The 18,595-nt window shown below is 40.6% G+C and overlaps 1 protein-coding gene across 2 annotated transcripts in view; it reads left to right on the forward strand.

Annotated features, from left to right (window-relative positions):
• The window catches only part of LOC141046738 (transmembrane protease serine 11G-like), a 52,663-nt gene that overhangs the window by 16,591 nt on the left and 17,477 nt on the right, over positions 1–18,595 (forward strand). For both annotated transcript variants that reach the window (XM_073541381.1, XM_073541389.1), the window contains exons 2-6: positions 96–223; positions 6,261–6,400; positions 9,325–9,392; positions 11,254–11,411; positions 17,223–17,261. In XM_073541381.1, the coding sequence (XP_073397482.1) occupies positions 97–223; positions 6,261–6,400; positions 9,325–9,392; positions 11,254–11,411; positions 17,223–17,261 (532 nt within the window). In that variant the 5' untranslated portion in view covers position 96. The remainder of the gene's footprint in view (positions 1–95; positions 224–6,260; positions 6,401–9,324; positions 9,393–11,253; positions 11,412–17,222; positions 17,262–18,595) is intronic.

The following is an 18,595-nucleotide window of genomic DNA, read 5'->3' on the forward strand; positions in this document are numbered from 1 at the left end:
GACAGAACATTTTAGAAAGTTGTCTACATTTTAGAATAGAAAGATATCACTGAATTTGTAGATACTGAACATTAATTTTTCTATCTTTTTTTTAGGATGTCTGAATCAGGTGAACCACCAAAGTCTTCTCGGCAGCGCAAGATCACAATAGCAGTCATCAGCGTGGCTGTCACCATTATCATTATAGCTATTGTTGCTGCCATTGTTATAGATCTGGTCATTGGTAAGAAAGTCAATTACAAGATCATTTTTATAAGTTGAATGTTGCTATTTTATTTGCATCCTAAAGCCTTCTGTAAAAAAAATAGTAATGCAGAATTATTGATTCATGCAATCAAAGGTTTCATTTCAAGGCCAAATGTGAAATAGAAGAGAGGGGCTTCACCAAAAAAGTGAAAATCAGACTGCAAAACGGTGTTACCACTCAGTAAATTATGGTCTACTGTTTATTTTACCCTCTGAACCCATTTAATAAACCTTGGGTCCATTCAACCCAAATTGGTGCATATGTTCTCTCAAACTCAATAGCAAAAGGAATGACCAGGGCTGTACTCTGTCTTTCCCATTTAACATATCACCTCTTATGTAGACATGAGTGTATGATTTAATTAACATTTGTTAATCACTAACTTTTTCCCCTCTTATGCAGCCATTGCACCCTATTAAGACTACTAACATAATTCACCATCTCCACAGTTCCACCTGCTGTTAATAAATAGCTCAGTTTGTGTTTCCTTACAGAGTTAAAGCATGTTACACTGGCCACATCATGAATTGTGTCTACAGAACTGAGTAAAACGTAACTTCTATTTCTCATCTTCGCTGCAGAGATATTGGCTTGTAAAGTTTTGATTCTAATTTGCACTATAGACAAGGTGGTGTTAGCAGAGATTCTTCACAGAGGGCACACATTTTCCCCCTGTATGTCATCGACCAATCATAAGCAGGAGACGTCATGCAGAGGTAAAACGAAAAATCCCATAGATAAATTTAGAACCGACTTTCTCTGTGTGATATGGCAATGACACACAGTTCTGTTCTCCTTCTGAGGTCACATAGATCTCACTGCTTACACCTATTTGATTACAAGTGTGGGGAGGGAGGAGAGCAGAGCTGTATTTCATTACAAACACCTCTCTGAATCGATCACAGGATTTGGAGAATAATAATACTCTGATAGCTGGACAGATCCAGAGTGGTGTATGTGATACACTGCAACTTTCATCTCATAACCCCGACATTGTGGGGGGATGAAGAGGAGAGAAAAGCAGACAGTAAGATGAGAGCTGCAGTATGTCACATACTTCTCTGAATCACTACTAGCTATCGGTGCCCTGCTTGTAGTCACAGTAGATTCCAGCAATGAGATCTGTGTGGCCTAGGGAGGAGAGTAGAGCTATTTGTCATTATTTGTCTCAGCATAGTACAAAGAGAAAGTCAGTTCTGAACTTTTCTGGGGGCGGTTTCTTTTTTTTCATACTGCATGATGCCTCTTGCTGATGATTGGTCAATATCATGGAGGTGAAAAAGTTAATGAATCATTCTTAGTGAAGAATGTCTGCTAACGCTACCTCAATTATATTATAAAGTGATCGTCCAAACTTTTCAAGATAATACCTCGACAATGGAGGTGGAAATTTTTTTTTTTTAAAATATACTGACGTTTTATTCAGCTCTGCAGACACTATTCCATGATGTGGCCAGTTTAAGCATGACACATGACAGCTGATTTAGCCAGCCATCATGTTCTTTAACAGCCTCAGTAAAGCTGTGCTCCATCACTAGCTATTAACCCGTTAAATCTCACTGTCAATCTCTGACAGTGAGATGTAACACGCGGTAACAGGGAGTGCGTCATTCCACGCTCCCATCATAATGCCTGTGTCATGATTGCAGGGCGCCAGTTTGTTGTCATGACAGCCGGGAGTCTGCTGCTGACCCCTGTGTCTATCATTACAATCCTTCTGTGAACAGATCGTGATTTCTGCTATACAGACATACAGTGAATGAAATAATTATTTGAACTCTTGCTGATTTTGTATGTTTGCCCACTGACAAAGAGATGAACAGTCTATAATTTTAACGGTAGGTTAATTTTAACATTGAGAGATAGAATATCAAAAATAAAATCCAGAAAATCACACTGTATAAATTATATAAATTTATTTGCATTTTGCAGTGAGAAATAAGTATTTTATCCCCCTGGCAAATAAGACTTAATACATAATGGCAAAACCCTTGTTGGCAAGTACAGTCAGATGTTTTTTGTAGTTGATGATAAGGTTTGTGCACATGTCAGGAGGAATTTTGGTCCACTCCTCTTTGCAGATCATCTCAAAATCATTAAGATTTTGAGGCTGTCATTTGACAACTCAGAGTTTCAACTCACTCCATAAGTTTTCTATGGGATTAAGACTGGCTAGGCCATTCCATGACCTTAATATGCTTCTTTTTGAGCCACTCCTTTGTTGCCTTGGCTGTATCTTTTGGGTCATTTTCTTGCTGGAAGACTCATCCACGACCCATTTTTAATGTCCTGGCGGAGGGAAGGAGGTGATCACTCAGGATTTTACGGTACATGGCTTAATCCAATTTCCAATTTCCCATTGATGTGGTGAAGTACTCCTGCACCCTTAGCAGAGAAACATCCCCAAAACATAATATTTCCACCTCCATGTTTGACAGTGGGGAAGGTGTTCTTTGGGTCATAGACAGCATTTCTCTTCCTCCAAACACGGCAAGTTGAGTTACTGCCAAAGACATCAATTTTTGTCTCATCTGACCACAGCACCTTCTCCCAATCACTCACAGAATCATTCAGGTGTTCATTGGCAAACTTCAGATGGGCCTGCACATGTGCCTTCTTGGGCAGGGAAACCTTTCAGGCACTGCAAGATTTTAAACCTTTACAGCGCAATGTATTAGCAATTTTTTTTTGGTGACTGTGGTCCCAGCTGCCATGAGATCATTAACAGGTTCCCCCCGTGTAGTTTTAGGCTGATCTCTTACCTCCCTCATGATCAAGGATAACCTGCGAGGTGAGATTTTGCATGGTGCCCCAGATCAATGTCGATTGACAGTCATTTTGTATTTCTTCCATTTTCTTACTATTGCACAAACAGTTGTCTCCTTCTCACCCAGCGTCTTACTTATGGTTTTGTAGTCCATTCCCGCTTTGTGCAGGTCTATGATCTTGTCCCTGACATCCTTATAAAGCTCTTTGGTCTTGCCCATGTTGTAGAGGTTACAGTCTGACTGATTGAGTCTGTGGACAGTATTCTTTTATAAAGGTGATTATTAGTTATGAACGAGTATACTCATTGCTCGGGTTTTCCCGAGCATGTTTTGGTGTCGAGTATTTTAGCGTGCTCGGAGATTTAGTTTTCGTTGTCTTATGTGCATGATTTGCGACTTGTAGACAGGTTGAATACATGTGAGAATTTCCTAACAAACAGGCATTCCACACATGTATTCAAGCTGTCGAGCAGTCGCAAATCATGCAGATAAGACGACGAAAACTAAATCTCCGAGCACGCTAAAATACTCGGAGGACACCCGAGCATGCTTGGGAAAACCCGAGCAACGAGTATACTCGCTCATCACTAGTGATTATGTAAGACAGCTGTCTTTAATGCTGGTAACGAGTTGATTAGGAGTGTCTAACTGGTCTGTAGAAACCAGAACGCTTAATGGTTGGTAGAAGATCAAATATTTACTTCTCACTGCAAAATGCAAATAAGTTTATATAATTTATACAATGTGATTTTAAGGATTTTATTTTTGATATTCTATCTCTCAATGTTAAAATTAACCTACCTTTAAAATTATAGACTGTTCATGTCTTTGTCAGTGGGCAAACTTACAAAATCAGCAAGGGATCAGTATCAAAATATGAAAACATAATAAAACACAAAAGTTAAAATCACCACCCTTTTGCTCCATTGAAAAAACAATTAAAAAAATAAAAAGTACGCATATTTGGTCTCGTAGAGTTCAGAAATGTCTGATCTATCAAAATCTAAAATAAATTAATCTGATTGGTAAACGGTATAAGAAAAAAAAACAAAACACCAGAAAGTGAAAAAACACTGTGATAAATGTCGTTGCCGATTTTTGTAAATAAAACTAACTTTATTAAACATGTAGTATAGACAAATCACACAGGAGTCACTAAAGGCTAAGCTAACAGCTGCGAGCTGATATTAATAGTCTGGGAACCTTAATAAATATTGTCCCGTTTCCAGAATATTTACATCAGTCCCCAGCTGTCGACTTTCCCTCAGCTGGTTGTGAAAAGTATAGGGGACCCAACACCATTTTTTCATCTATTCTTTTATTTATTCATTCAAGATTTACAATCTATTACAATTACAATTTATTCAAGATTTACAATTATTGACTGCACTGTATCACACTGACGTGACATCTTTATTATAATGCCCAAGCGCCAGCTAATGAGAGTACTACCCTCCTCAGCGTCACCAGCTATCGCTCCTATCACCGAGGGCAGTCGTACACTGATGAGAGTAGTAGTACTCTCATCAGCCGATGCCTGACCGGCGGTAACCTTTATTTCTGCCAGTCACATCTGCTGGGCTGACTCACACACTGTCATCTGTTTTACAGCGTGGGAGCCGCAGCGTTGTGAGCATTGGTAGCATGTAATGTTGCCGCAGTTCATAGACGCTGTTTCTCCCCATACTGAGAAACTGGGTCTGAGCAGAAAAAGTAAATTAATGTGCATGCAAAATGTAATTGCATATGAACACATGACCTATACACAGAGAAAACCAAAAGCAAAACACAAAACAAATATCCTGGAATAAAAAAGTAAAAAAATATATTGCAAAAATTGCATGAAGGTAGTAATAATAGTAATAATAAGGGTATTTAGTTAACATAATTTTGATCAAAATAATGTAGAAGCCATCCCGCCACGTCACGGCAACCCTTGTGGGACAGTCCTAACTCTTGTATATACTCCCCATACTGTCACATAGCTGTTCGGGCCCCCCATGGTCCAGGTCCAGGTTTGGGTACCGCTCTGGTACCCGAACTGTACTTTTTAAAAATGTTTGGCCGAACCCGCCAGACCCAAACATCCGTGGAATCGCCCATCACTAATTTTTATACACAGCACTTCTTTATGATGCCCCCCCGACATTGGTTGCAAAAAATGTTTCAGAATGGCTTGTATGAAAGCAACTTAATGTATTAATTTGGGCTACATCTGAAGATGGAGTTAAAGAAGACCTCTCACTTGCCATAAATATGTACAAATTTTTTTTTACTTGGTATTCTCTTAAATCTGCCATAGTTAATTATTTGTTCTCCTTTTCTGAGATGTGGCCCCCTCTTCCCTATATGTAAACCTAATCATTTTAGCAATATGGGTGGGATCATAATCTCTTCTCTGTGTTTCTCTGTGTTTTATAAGACTAGTTTTATGTACAGGGAAGAGGAAGCCATATCTCAGGAATGGAGATGGCATAGGAACATAAAATAAACAAAACTAGAATTGGAAACAACAGCATTTACAAAATGTAGAAAAAAATTACATATTTATGGCATGTAACATGTCGTCTTTAAGGGGTTCTTCTCTGTCAATCAAGATTCTACCCTGGCTGCATCTTCTTATAAAACAACAAACCACGCTATACTCACCTTCTCCGGGTCCACCGGTGAGTCTCTGAGACTGCTTCCAGTGCCTGGCATTGGCTGTGGCGCTGATGTCACATCGATAGTGCAGCAGTCAATCAGTGAGCTCAATTGCTCTGATTGAGGCATATCATCTTCAAAGGCAGAGCTGCTGAGCTCACCGATTGTCTGCTGCACTGTCGATGTGATATCACTGCCAGTCCGCCACAGCCACACAGCCAATGGCAGGCACCAAGAGACACCCTGGTGGACCTTGTGAAGATGAGTACAGTTTGGTTTGGAGTTTTTATAACAAACTGTAGCCAGGGTAGAAACTTAATTGAAAGGGAACAAACCCTTTGACTATCTAGCTGGTACTGTAGTAATCTTCCAACTACACCCTATATGGTGGGCAACCTTGTGTATTTCTGGACCATTCTAATCTACATTTCAGAAATGATGCGCTTTACAAAATATGCCATGACTGCCTTAAGACAATGATTTTTTTATGATTACACACCATTAATTTATACAGAATGTGACTATACTTGCACCCTAAAAACCTGCACCCTTGATCTTTTAGAATCAATATTTATTGCTGGTTTCACATGTTTCTTCAACAGTTAAACACAATTCTAGGTCCAGTAATATTCAACATTACTTCAGGGGTTCATTCCGAATTCTTGATGTAAACTACAATGTTGCTTACGAGGACAGTAGCAGTGATGAATTCAGAAGTCTAGCAGCTGATACCGAATTCATTGTGAGTATACAATAGGCATATAGTCAATTTATGTAATGTATACACTGTATATATGTACTGATATTATTAAGCTGCTCTGGCATTAGCACTTGCTTATTCACAATTTGTCTTTGGAGTAAAATCAATAAATGAAAATTGTAATGCGAGCACAAGTGTTTTCTGCCAGCAATGCCAAGTTGAGTGTTACTTAGATGTGCAGTCAGGGCCGAATTGGGACTGAAAATCAGTGCTGGCATACAAACCAAAACTGCCCACATGCAAATCGCTGTTTTTTATACGAGAGTGTATCTTTTCTATGCAACCTTTTCTGTACAGTTTGTGTGACTGCGCCTATGCGCTCTGATCCCACTGGCAATTTTGGTTTTGTAAGGGGGAACCAGAATAAGGACTCCTGCTATGGGGCCCCATGACTTCTATGCATGCCCCTAGCTGCAAGAGGACCCAAGGCCAGTGCATAATATAATAATTATAATGTATACACTCAGCCAATCCTCCCACCTCGTTAAAGGAGTTTTCTACCCAGTGCAAAGTTTTAGTCAGCAGTGCAGCTTGCTGAATAATAACAGACTGGAATGTTCAGATTCAGCTTTACTAGTTGGTTCAAACTGTTGCTGTGTCCTTAAAGCGAACCTGTCACCAGGATTTTGCTAAGTAAACTACAGACACTTTCAGGTTGCCACTGTTATACTGATTAAAATGATACCTGGGGTGAAGAAATCCGTCTTGTGGTTCTTGTGTAATCAGTGTTAGAAGTTTTCAGTTAATGATATACTCATCCACCTAGGTGACCTGTAGGCAGAGTCTTGTCTTCCTGCTCTAAGGGTACCGTTACACTTAAAGATGCACCAGCGATCCCGACAACGATACGACCTTGTCAGGATCGCTGGTGCATTGCTACATGATCGTTGGTGAGCAGCCAAACAGGCAGCTTCACCAACGATCAGCACCAGCGAGGACGCTGGTACCTAAGGTAAATATCGGGTAACTAAACGGCGTGCGTCACTTAGTTACCCGATGTGTACCTTAGAAACCTGCGTGCTCGCAGCTCCCGGTCGGTGGAAAACGGTCCGAAACGGTCTGTGGAAAAGTAATCACACAGCATGTTGCGATTGTCTCCAAAATTCAGATCACGTGCACCCATACAAGTCTGCGGAGGCGTATAAACTATCAGACTGCACTCGGATGTCATTCGTTTTTAGTAGGGGGAAAATATAATTATCATCGGCCTCAAAAGTCAGCCACCAGCCAGTTCTGGATCACAGTGGGGAAATAGGAATATTTAAATTGTTGTCCACTACTTTAACATTGATAACCTATTCTTAGGATAGCCTTAGGAAAGTTAATTGATGTCTGATTGGTATTGGTGTGACACCTGGCACCACTGTTGATCAACTGTTCTTGGTGCAGGCGGGAACTGCTCAGTTACGAAACTGCATAGCAAAGCTCCGTTTAATGTTTAGTGGCTGCAACCGGGTACTGCACATCGGCCTCTTATTGATTTGAATAGGCACTGAATGTGCAGAACCAGGTCACGGTCACTATACAGTAGCCAGTGCTGTGCTGTGCAGTTCTTGCCCCTGCCGACACCAGAAACAGCTGTTCAGCCGAGGTACCGGGTGCCGCACCCCCACTGCTCAGACATTGATGAGCTATCCCAATGTTTAAGTAGTGGACAACCTCTTTAAATATACTAAATATGTCTCTAGGCTGGGAAAGAACATTGACTCACCCAGTGACCCAGACTGCTGCAGATTGGGGCAGGAACGACAACATACAGCGGCTGACTGCTGGTTGCTGGTCTGGAGCTGATTAGATGGCCCCCAGGGCTTACATAGAAATCATGGAGGCCAATAGCAGCACAAATATTCCTGCACATAATAGGCTGGCCCACATATAGTCCTGCACATAATATGATGGCCCCACATATAGTCCCTAATATAGTATGATGGTCAACACATATAGTCCCGAACATAGTATGATGGCCCCACATATAGTCTTGTACATAACTTGATGGCCCCCACATATAGTCCCGCATATAGGATGATGGCCCCATATTTAGTCCCCAAATAGTATGATGGCCCCACATTTAATCTTGCACATAGTATGATGACCCTTCATATAGTCCTGCACATAGTATGATGGCCCCACAAATAGTCCTGCACATAGTATGATGGCCCCACATATAATACCCCATATAGTATGATGGTCCCACACATACTGTAGTATGGTGGCACCATATATAGTCCGGCACATATTTTGATGGCCCCACATATAGTCCTGCACATAATATGATGGCCCCACATATATTCCCCATACAGTATAGTCCCCCATATAGTATGCTGGCCCCACAAAGTAATGATTGATTTAAAAAAATGCTCACCTCTCCCCATTCCTTGCTGTTTCGGCCGGTCCGCAACTGCAGGGTTTCTAGGGCAGAAGAGCACAGCAATCACTTTCTGCCCCTAAAGAACGCTCTGGTGTATGACAGCGTCAGCGCGTTCCCGACTCCATCCACATGTGTGTTGCTGCATTCAGTTGAATGCTGCGTGCGCGCACCTGATGCCCCCACCTGATGCCCCCCAAACATTGCAACACCACAGCCCACCGGGCAAATGCCCAAAAAGGAAGATTAGTAGTCTGGGCCTGGGTGCAGTGTTTTTAGACAATATAGTGATGGTGACACACGAGACACAAAAGAATGTTACATAACTGACATTATTGGTAAAAGTGCATTGGGTGTAAGATCGAAAAAATATATGGCTGCTTTTTGCCTTGAACATGATAGATCTTAAAAGACTGGTTCTGGACTTAAAATGAATTGGGGTAACCAACAATACTACACACAGTTTGTTGAAGAAAACCACTTTTCTAATTTCATGCAAACCCTTTAATGTTTGCTCATTTTTTTCTTTTCATGGTCACAGGTAAGAGAAACATATAAGACCTCAGCACTGAAGACCCAATACAACATGTCCAAAGTAATCAGCTTTAGGTAAGCAGTTCCTTGAAATCTTCACAGATAAAAATAATTCTGACCTGAAATATAACCTTTATTTCTTGCTCAGATCACTTTTGTGTTGGGAAGTGAAGGGGGATGACTGATACCTACCATCATAGTATTTGCTAGTATGCAGGCATCCGTAGTAGATATCAAGCACCTGTTCTATTGAATAGGTCAGATGCATAATAGCTGCCAATTGCACATAATTTCTGGAAGGTTTTGTTAGGCGTGACATCACTAGCGTCGCTCACCTTTTGATAAGGAAATTGGCAGAGCAGGAATACGAAATATCCCTGGTGTAGGCATGTCTAACATAATGATAAAATTACCATTTAAAATCTATTACAAAATGTATGGCAGATTAGAATTAAACTTGGGATGCATCCATTTAGAAAACAGAGAGGGCTTTCCTGATTTTTAATATATAGCATCTTGAAGAGGACCTTTAATCAGTTTTAACATGTTAAATTGGACGTATCATAGAATAGTGTCTGCACATATGAATACAATGTATTTTTATTTTTAAATTTCACATCTATGTTGTGGAGATATTAGCTGTTAAGGTTGAGGTTAGAATTTATGATAGATTTATGATAGGTCCAAGGAGGCATTAGAAGAGATTCTTCTCTGGTGGTGTGTACCTTTTCCCCTGCATCACACTGACCAATCAAAAGGTGTCATGTAAGTTGAAAAAAAATGTCCCAGAAAGTCAGAAGAACATGCTTTCTTTTCTTCTATGAAATGTAATGATAGAAAGTCCTGGTTTTTATAGATACCATGTAGTATAGAGCAAGGGTGAATGTGATTACAAATATTTCTAGCTTTTATTTCATAGCAGTCATTCTGGGGGAAGGAGCAGAACTGAGTATCATTAAAAACACCTCAGTCTTTAGACTGTTGGTAGTTAGTGTAGGGGGAGATGATAGAGCTGAGCTCTCTGTAATTTATAACAAACACTTTTGCAGCTCTCCTCTCACAGCATTGTGAACTGTGCCCCTGTAGGGCCACACTGACTGCCATGAAATCAAAGTTGGAGGTGTTTGTAATCACACTCATCTACATAGTAGATGCAGAGATCAGGGCTGAGAGTGGGGCTGTTCTTTTTTCCTCTGCATGATGCCTCCTGTTTATGACTGGTCAACATCTTTCAGGGGAAGAAAGTACACACCCCCAGAGAAGAACCTCTGGTAATGATCCATTGGACTTATCAATTATAACATATACCTTATTGCTAAAATCTTGGTAACACATAAGAAATTACAACAGAGAAAATATGTTTTATTCAGTTCTACAGCTACTGTTATACGATGTAGCCTATTTGACATGCTAAAGTTGGTGAAAAGCTCTCTTTAACATGCCCATACTCCTTCAACAATCCCTTATAACCTGCCAAAACAAAATAAGCCCATTCTGGCAAATATCAGAACTAGGGAAGCAGTGGTCTTGTGCATTGTAGAGCCAAGGAAGGAGTCATATGGCACACAAGACAATTGAGAAAGATAAGGTATGCACTAGAAATGTAAAAATGAGTTATCTGGTATATAAAAGCTAATAAATTATTAATATGAAGCATAAGGGGCTGCGACACGTTATATGAAACTTAGCAGGGGTGGAATGTAGCCATACATAATAGACTCTGCAATATATTCACTTAGCCAAAAGTTTTCTACTTCAACTTTAACATGAACATGGACAATTCAGACTGAGCATATAGATTTATGTTAATGAGGAGGATGCTTAGCACTACGGTCTTAGAAATTGTAGTGGTACCAGTAAAAACTCAGTTTCTCTTCTTACGTATTGAAAGTAAATGCAGTTTTGAGTTGATACAAGGAATATCATTGCTTTGCAGCCCTGGGAGAACTTTAGACTTTGTGACTCTGTTTGAAGTCTCGAAAGCTGACAGCGAATCATTTTCATCTAGTTCTATTCAGAAAATTTTCTATGACAACTTCATTAATTCTTCCGCTTCAAGGTTTGACATCGACAAAAACTCACTTCAGTTGTCAGGTAAGAAGTCAACAATAATAATACTTTATTTAAATAGCAAAAAATGTGTATTTGGGGGCGCTAGTGTACCTATATGGATACCCGCCCACGACAGGACAGCACAACACACCGTTGTAAATAATAATAGAAATTGTTACAATATATCTGAGCTGAGTATCCACACTCGCCTAAAGTCTGACTATTAGTAGGACAATGGATCAACGCAATGCTAAATAGGTTGCAAGGAATTAAACAGAAAAAATAAACAAGTAAACAATGTATAAAGCACAACCTACAATTCTACAATATGTGTAGATATCGTAGGATAAAAACACAAATAATCGCCCCTTTCCACTATACCTTGAAGGTGCCTGTCATAGAACTGAGTTCACGGAGCAAAGGAGAGGCTGTAATCACATATTCCAGGTTCAGCCGAGTCCGAGTTCCATTGCTTAGGAGATTAGTATAAAACTGACCTTCCCGCATGTAAAATATTGTTGCTAAACAGTAGAACAGAGTATGTCACTTCCAGCAATTGTTAAATAGAGAACTGTCCTGGCCGGTGACAGTCTCTTGAATTACTCATTATTCCCACGGTGCGCTGCAGGACCTTCGTGACGTCACGAAGGTACTGCAGCTATCTAACAGATGACGGCACAACGCTGTGTACTGTGCTGCGAAGAACGCTGGCGCACCGTGGGAATAGTGAATAATTCAAGAGACAGTCACCAGCCGGGACAGTTCTCTATTTAACAATTGCTGGAAGTGACATACTCTGTTCTACTGTTTAGCAACTATATTTTACATGCGGGAAGGTCAGTTTCATACTGATCTCCTAAGCAATGGAACTCGGACTCTGCTGAACCTGGAAGATGTGATTACAGCATCTCCTTTGCTCCGTGAACTCAGTTCTATGACAGGCACATTCAAGGTATAGTGGAAAGGGGCGATTATTTGTATTTTTTTCCTACGATATCTACACATATTGTAGAATTGTAGGTTGTGCTTTATACATTGTATACTTGTTTATTTTTACTGTTTATTTAAATAGCACCAACATATTCTGCAGCACTGTACAATTCAGAGGGGACATGTACAAACAATATCAGACATTACAGAGTAACACAAAATAGGAGTCTTATAATTGATTAGGTAATACATTACACATGCATAATAAATAATGTTTGGTATTCATCCGCTGTCATAAAGAAGTAAACTGCCTATGATGAATAGATCAAAGATAAAAAAATAACTTTGTTTATAAAGATTATCTTTAAGCACCACACTAGTGTTTTTTTTTAAATTTTACTACTGGAGTGATGTCACTATTGTAAGTTTACCAGCCATCGTCTTCTTCTGTTCTCAGTGCTACTGCGGTCATCTTCCACTCTCTGTGATCTGACGGATCACCCCAGTGTTCGCACGAAGAGCAAGAGGGTACTACTCAATGTAAGCCTATGAGATCAAGATCGAGGCCCTCATAGACTTATACTGAGAGCTTGTGACTGGTAGCTTGGACTTCCGCTCAATCAGAAGTTGCAGTCACATGATGGTGAATTGGTAGAGGACTGGCGCCAGGTATAACTGAATACGGTGGCTGGTAAATATATTACTAGGGGCAGGGAGCATGGATTAGTAGCTCCATCCATGCTGGAGTGGTGATTTAATAATGCTGGAGTGAGTGCTTACAATCGCTTTCCAATGGAGCTTGTAAGCGCTGCACTGAAGCTGGCCAGATCACTGGGGCTAGCTTCAGTATCCTCGACTCCTCCAATCTTGCAGAGGCAAAGCTACCTCTGCTTGCAGCATCGGAGAACGGCTGGGGTCAGTGAGGCAACGATGCTGCAGGTCAGAGAATTGAATGAATCGGGAACAAGGAGGCAGAGGAGCGGTGCGCTCCTGAAGAATGACCAGCAAATAACAACACACTTGGCTCTTTTCTGAATCCGAGCTCTTGTAATCAGCACATGGACACAGGTTTTCACATCTTAGCTATGAATAGCTGATATGTTAATCACGCTTTAAAGCTGACACAAACTAATAAAGTGCGTCATGCTTTCTAGACTGAACAAAAATATAAACACGACACTTTTGTTTTTGCTCCCATTTTTTATGAGATGAACTAAGATCTAACACTTTTTCTATGAACACAAGATCCTTTTCTTTGAAATATTGTTCACAAATTTGACTAAATCTGTGTTGGTGTGCTCTTCTCCCCTGCCGAGATAATCCATCCCCCTCACAGGTGTGCCATATCAAGATGGCGGTTAGGCAGAAGAAGGTAAAAGGTGTCAGCTTTCCCTGCTAAACAATAGGTCCTCGTCCTATAATTTATAGCACTAGAATACACATTGCAGGACACATGAATATACTATATGAATGTTTGACTTATCCTGTTAAATTGAACCTCGGGTGACATAGGTGGAGATGTGTCATTTCCTGCCTTTCGTAATAATACATGTGCACATGTGTGGTGACACATGCCTGGTGACCAGATACACTTGTTTTCTATTAGGCCATTTAAATATCTGTTTATAGCAGATGAGCACATTACATATAGTATGAAGAAATAGCTATAATTCACACTACCATTGCCATTGCCTAATAATGTGTATAGTATCAACTAGATGGTATCTTGAACACATCTCTGTAGGAAAAATATGGATCTAAAAATAAAATATACACTGCTCAAAAAAATAAAGGGAACACTTAAACAGCAGAATATAACTCCAAGTAAATCAAACTTCTGTAAAATCAAACTGTCCACTTAGGAAGCAACACTGATTGACAATCAATTTCACATGCTGTTGTGCAAATGGAATAGACAACAGATGGAAATTATTGGCAATTATCAAGACACACTCAATAAAGGAGTGGTTCTGCAGGTGGGACCACAGTATCTCGGTACCAATGCTTTCTTGCTGATGTTTTGGTCACTTTTGACTGTTGATTGTGCTTTCACGCTCATGGTAGCATGAGACGGACTCTACAACCCACACAAGTGGCTCAGGTAGTGCAGCTCATCCAGTATGGCACATCAATGCGAGCTGTGGCAAGAAGGTTTGCTGTGTCTGTCAGCGTAGTGTCCAGAGGCTGGAGGCGCTACCAGGAAACAGGCCAGTACAACAGGAGATGTGGTGGGGGCCGTAGGAGGGCAACAACCCAGCAGCAGGATGGCTACCTCTGCCATTGTGAAAGGAGGAACAGGCGGAGCACTGCCAGAGCCCTGCAAAATGACCTCCAGCCGGCCACAAATGTGCATGTGTCTGCACATACGGTTAGAAACCGACTCCATGAGGATGATCTGAGGGTCCGACGTCCACAGATGGGGGTTGTGCTCACAGCAAAACACTGTGCAGGACACTTGACATTTGCCACAGAACACCAGGATTGGTAAATTCACCACTGGCACCCTGTGCTCTTCACAGATGAAAGCAGGTTCACACTGAGCACATGTGACAGATGTGACAGAGTCTGGAGACGCCCTGGAGAGCGATCTGCTGCCTGCAACATCCTTCGGCATGACCAGTTCGGTAGTGGGTCAGTAATGGTGTGGGGTCGCATTTCTTTGGAAGGTCGCACAACCCTCCATGTGCTCGCCAGAGGTAGCCTGACTGTCATTAGGTACTGAGATGAGATCCTCTGACCCCTTGTGAGACCATATGCTGGTGCGGTTGGCCCTGGGTTCCTCCTAATGCAGGACAATGCGAGACCTCATGTGGCTGGTGTGTGTTAGCAGTTCCTGCAAGATGAAGGCATTGAAGCTATGGACTGGCCCTCCCGTTCCCCAGATCTGAATCCGATTGAGCACATCTGGGACATTATGTCTCGCTCCATCCACCAACATCACGTTGCACCACAGACTGTTCAGGAGTTGGCAGATACTTTAGTCCAGGTCTGGGAGGAGATCCCTCAGGAGACCATCAGCCACCTCATCAGAAGCATGCCCAGGCGTTGTACAGTATGGAGGTCATACAGTCACGTGGAGGCCACACACAATACTGAGCATCTTTTCCTTGTCATGAGGAATTTCCACTGAAGTTGGATAAGCCTGTAATTTGATTTTCCACTTTGATTTTGAGTATCATTTCAAATACAGACCTCCATGGGATATTTATTTTGCTTTATATTGATAATTGTTATGTTTTATTGTTCTGAACACATTCCACTATGCAATGAATAAAAATTTGCAACTGGAATATTTAATTCAGAGATATATAGGATGTGGTATTTTAGTGTTCCCTTTATTTTTTTGAGCAGTGTACATATTCAATCTTCTAAGCCTCTCTTAGGACCAAAGCACATTGTTTTTTTGGTCCTCCCAACCACCCAGCACCTGGGGCACATGTCCTTTGATTGTCATTTACCTAAACCGCAAGCATAGCGTATGCAATAAATTTAAAAATAGCCTGGCACTTTAGAAAGCCGTCAGACAGATTATCTTTCAGCTGACAGGCTGACTCTACTATACTTGTGACTCGGCTGAGCATGAATGTTTATTATATTGGGGAGAGGGAAATAAACCTCCAAAAGATTAGACACATTTCATCCAACATCTGCTGCTGTGGGGCCTACTTTTCAGTGGGGTAAAATGGAATGGCATACTCACACATGAACACTGACGCTCCATGCATTGTCTATGAAACTGATGGAGATGACGTGGCCCTGGATTCAGCTATCTTCATCAGTCCCAGAGATATGAATAGAGTAGCAGTAGTCATGTTCAAACATACCTCTTTCCTGAATCTCCATCATAGAGAGAAGGAACAGTGGGACCTTCAGCAATTACACAATTATTACTTATGTGGTAAACATATTTCTATTAAATGCACTCCTCATCATTGATATTGCAACAGCAAGAACGAAAAGTTCACTGTTGCCAAAGGCCATCATGGGGCAGAGCAAGAAGGCATTACAAACCGGAATGGAGGTCCTCTTCAGCGATGAGCTCTGCTTCTGCCTTGAATACAATTATAGGCGTAGATTGGTCTTGAGACCATGTGGGCAATGGCATGAAGAGGCCTTCACACAGGAACGTCACATTGGTTTTACTCCCAGGATTATGGTCTGGGTTGGCATAATGTTCTGTAGCCAGACCCCTCTAGTCTTCATTTTAGGTGAACTAACTGCTTGGCATTATGATGATTTAGTTGTGGAATCAGTGGTACGACTATTTCTTCGAAGTGTCCCATAAATCATTTTCAATACAACAATGCCAGGCCGCATGTTGCTTATTGTACTGTGAGCATCCTGCACGGGGTAAACCTGCTATTGCCCTTGCCTGCAGCGTCTCCAGACTTATGTCCCATCAAGTACATATAGGACATCATTGATCAGAAATTAAAAAGTGAGCTGCCAGCAACGGATCTTGATGCTTTGCAATTCCAAATGTATTCAGCATGTCAGAACATTCCTCAGACAACAATTAATGACCTCATTGATACAACCGAGGTGTATATGTGCAGGAATTTTGGCACGTGGTGCTCATACTTGATGCTGAATACATTGAAATGTTTTAAAAATGTTGTTTCACCATATGCATATCTTTAACATGTCTATCCATCCTGTGACTTCCATAATCCTATGACTTTTCCTTCTTGGTCTTGCAATCTCAATGTTAAGGCGTGTACTTTTAATCTATGGTAGAGGGCCAGTTTAGAGAGGTTCTCTGTAAGGCTTATTGCCTATCCTCTGGGCTGGCTGACTGGGGTTCCTGAGATCATCGTTCAAATAATCTCTAAGGATATGTAATAAATATTAGGTAGTATGTCTAAAAGTTCTTTAGAGGCCCTTTATGAACTCAATGATATAACAAATGTTAATCTTTTTTAGAAATCACAGTCGTGAATGCAGAAAACCTTCTCTATTATGGTAAGATGACATAACCTCATTTACTTTTTTGCTATGACTATAAAACATTTAGAATAAATTATCAGTTGATAGTTTCTATATTCCTTTCTCACATTTTTTGACAACTGAGAGAATATAGAGTATGTTCACGTGATCTGATTCGGCCAAGGTCTTCCCTGGTCAGATCTTCTTTATAACCTTGGGCAAACCCTCTGTCCTATACTCCTTGTCCACAATTATAAACTGTGAGCAGATGTAGAAAGGACACACAGTATATTCCTGGATATTTTCTTGCTTATTCTCTTACTGGAAGAAACAGCATATTTTTTCCTATGAAAAATAGAAGCATTAGTTTACCTCTCAAGGGTATGGGCACAAGACATTTTTTTATATTCAGGTGAGCCCAACAAGTTTTTCAAGCAGAATTTTTCTAGAAATTCTGCCGTTTTGTTTCCTAAAGAGTCTTTTGTGTCTTTTTTTTTTCCTGAGCATTGTTCTAAGTCTTTTTTCCTGTCGTTTTCCAGTTCTCTTTTCCAATCCATTGAATAATTCATATGTGCATTCCTCTGAGCGTTTCCCGCTCAAATAAGACATCGTATTCACCATAATAGTGGATTTTACCCAACATTCTTGAACATTGATTCTTACAGAAGGCATTATGTCTGTGGACTTAGCATCATGTACATGTTAAGAGCTTTTCCCAAAATATACTCCAACTTTCCAATAGGCCATTATTTGCCAGACAAAGGCCAAGTGTGGTTTTTGGCCTTGCGTGACGTGTCTGCATACCATTTGTTTAACTGTATATTGTTTAACTGCAGACTGTGTTTTGCAGTACCGAGAGCCACGGCATAAAGAGATATACGATGGGGTATGTTTTTTTGATAATGGTCACTATTGTTGACCAATGCCTCAGCATCCATCCTAACTGTGGCAACTTTGGGCAAATTCCTACCGAGCTCCTGACAATATGTCCATAGCCCAATTCATTTTTTTTAACCGCTTTGAGTCCGCTTTTTTCCTCATATATGATGGCTGATTTAATCAGTCTTCATGTGCCTTCATGTGCAGCATGTGGAGCAGATCTCATGCACTCCTGTGTGGATCACAAGCAATCAGATGATCGCAGCTTCCAGACCCCTAAGGAAACTATTAAATACAGTAAAAAGTGAAAAAAAAAGTTTTGAAAAACATAAAATAAAAAACACCACACAAGTGCAAATCACTCACCTTTTGCCCCATTAAAAATAAAACAATTAAAACAAAAATAAAAAATACACATATATGTTATTGCTGTGTTCATAAATGTCTGATTAAAAAGTAAAATAAGTTAATCCGATCAGTAAATGGCGTAA

Source organism: Dendrobates tinctorius, unplaced genomic scaffold (genome assembly GCF_039654945.1).
Source record: "Dendrobates tinctorius isolate UK_male_01 unplaced genomic scaffold, ASM3965494v1 ptg000011l, whole genome shotgun sequence".
In the NCBI taxonomy this organism is placed as follows: Eukaryota; Metazoa; Chordata; class Amphibia; order Anura; family Dendrobatidae; genus Dendrobates; species Dendrobates tinctorius.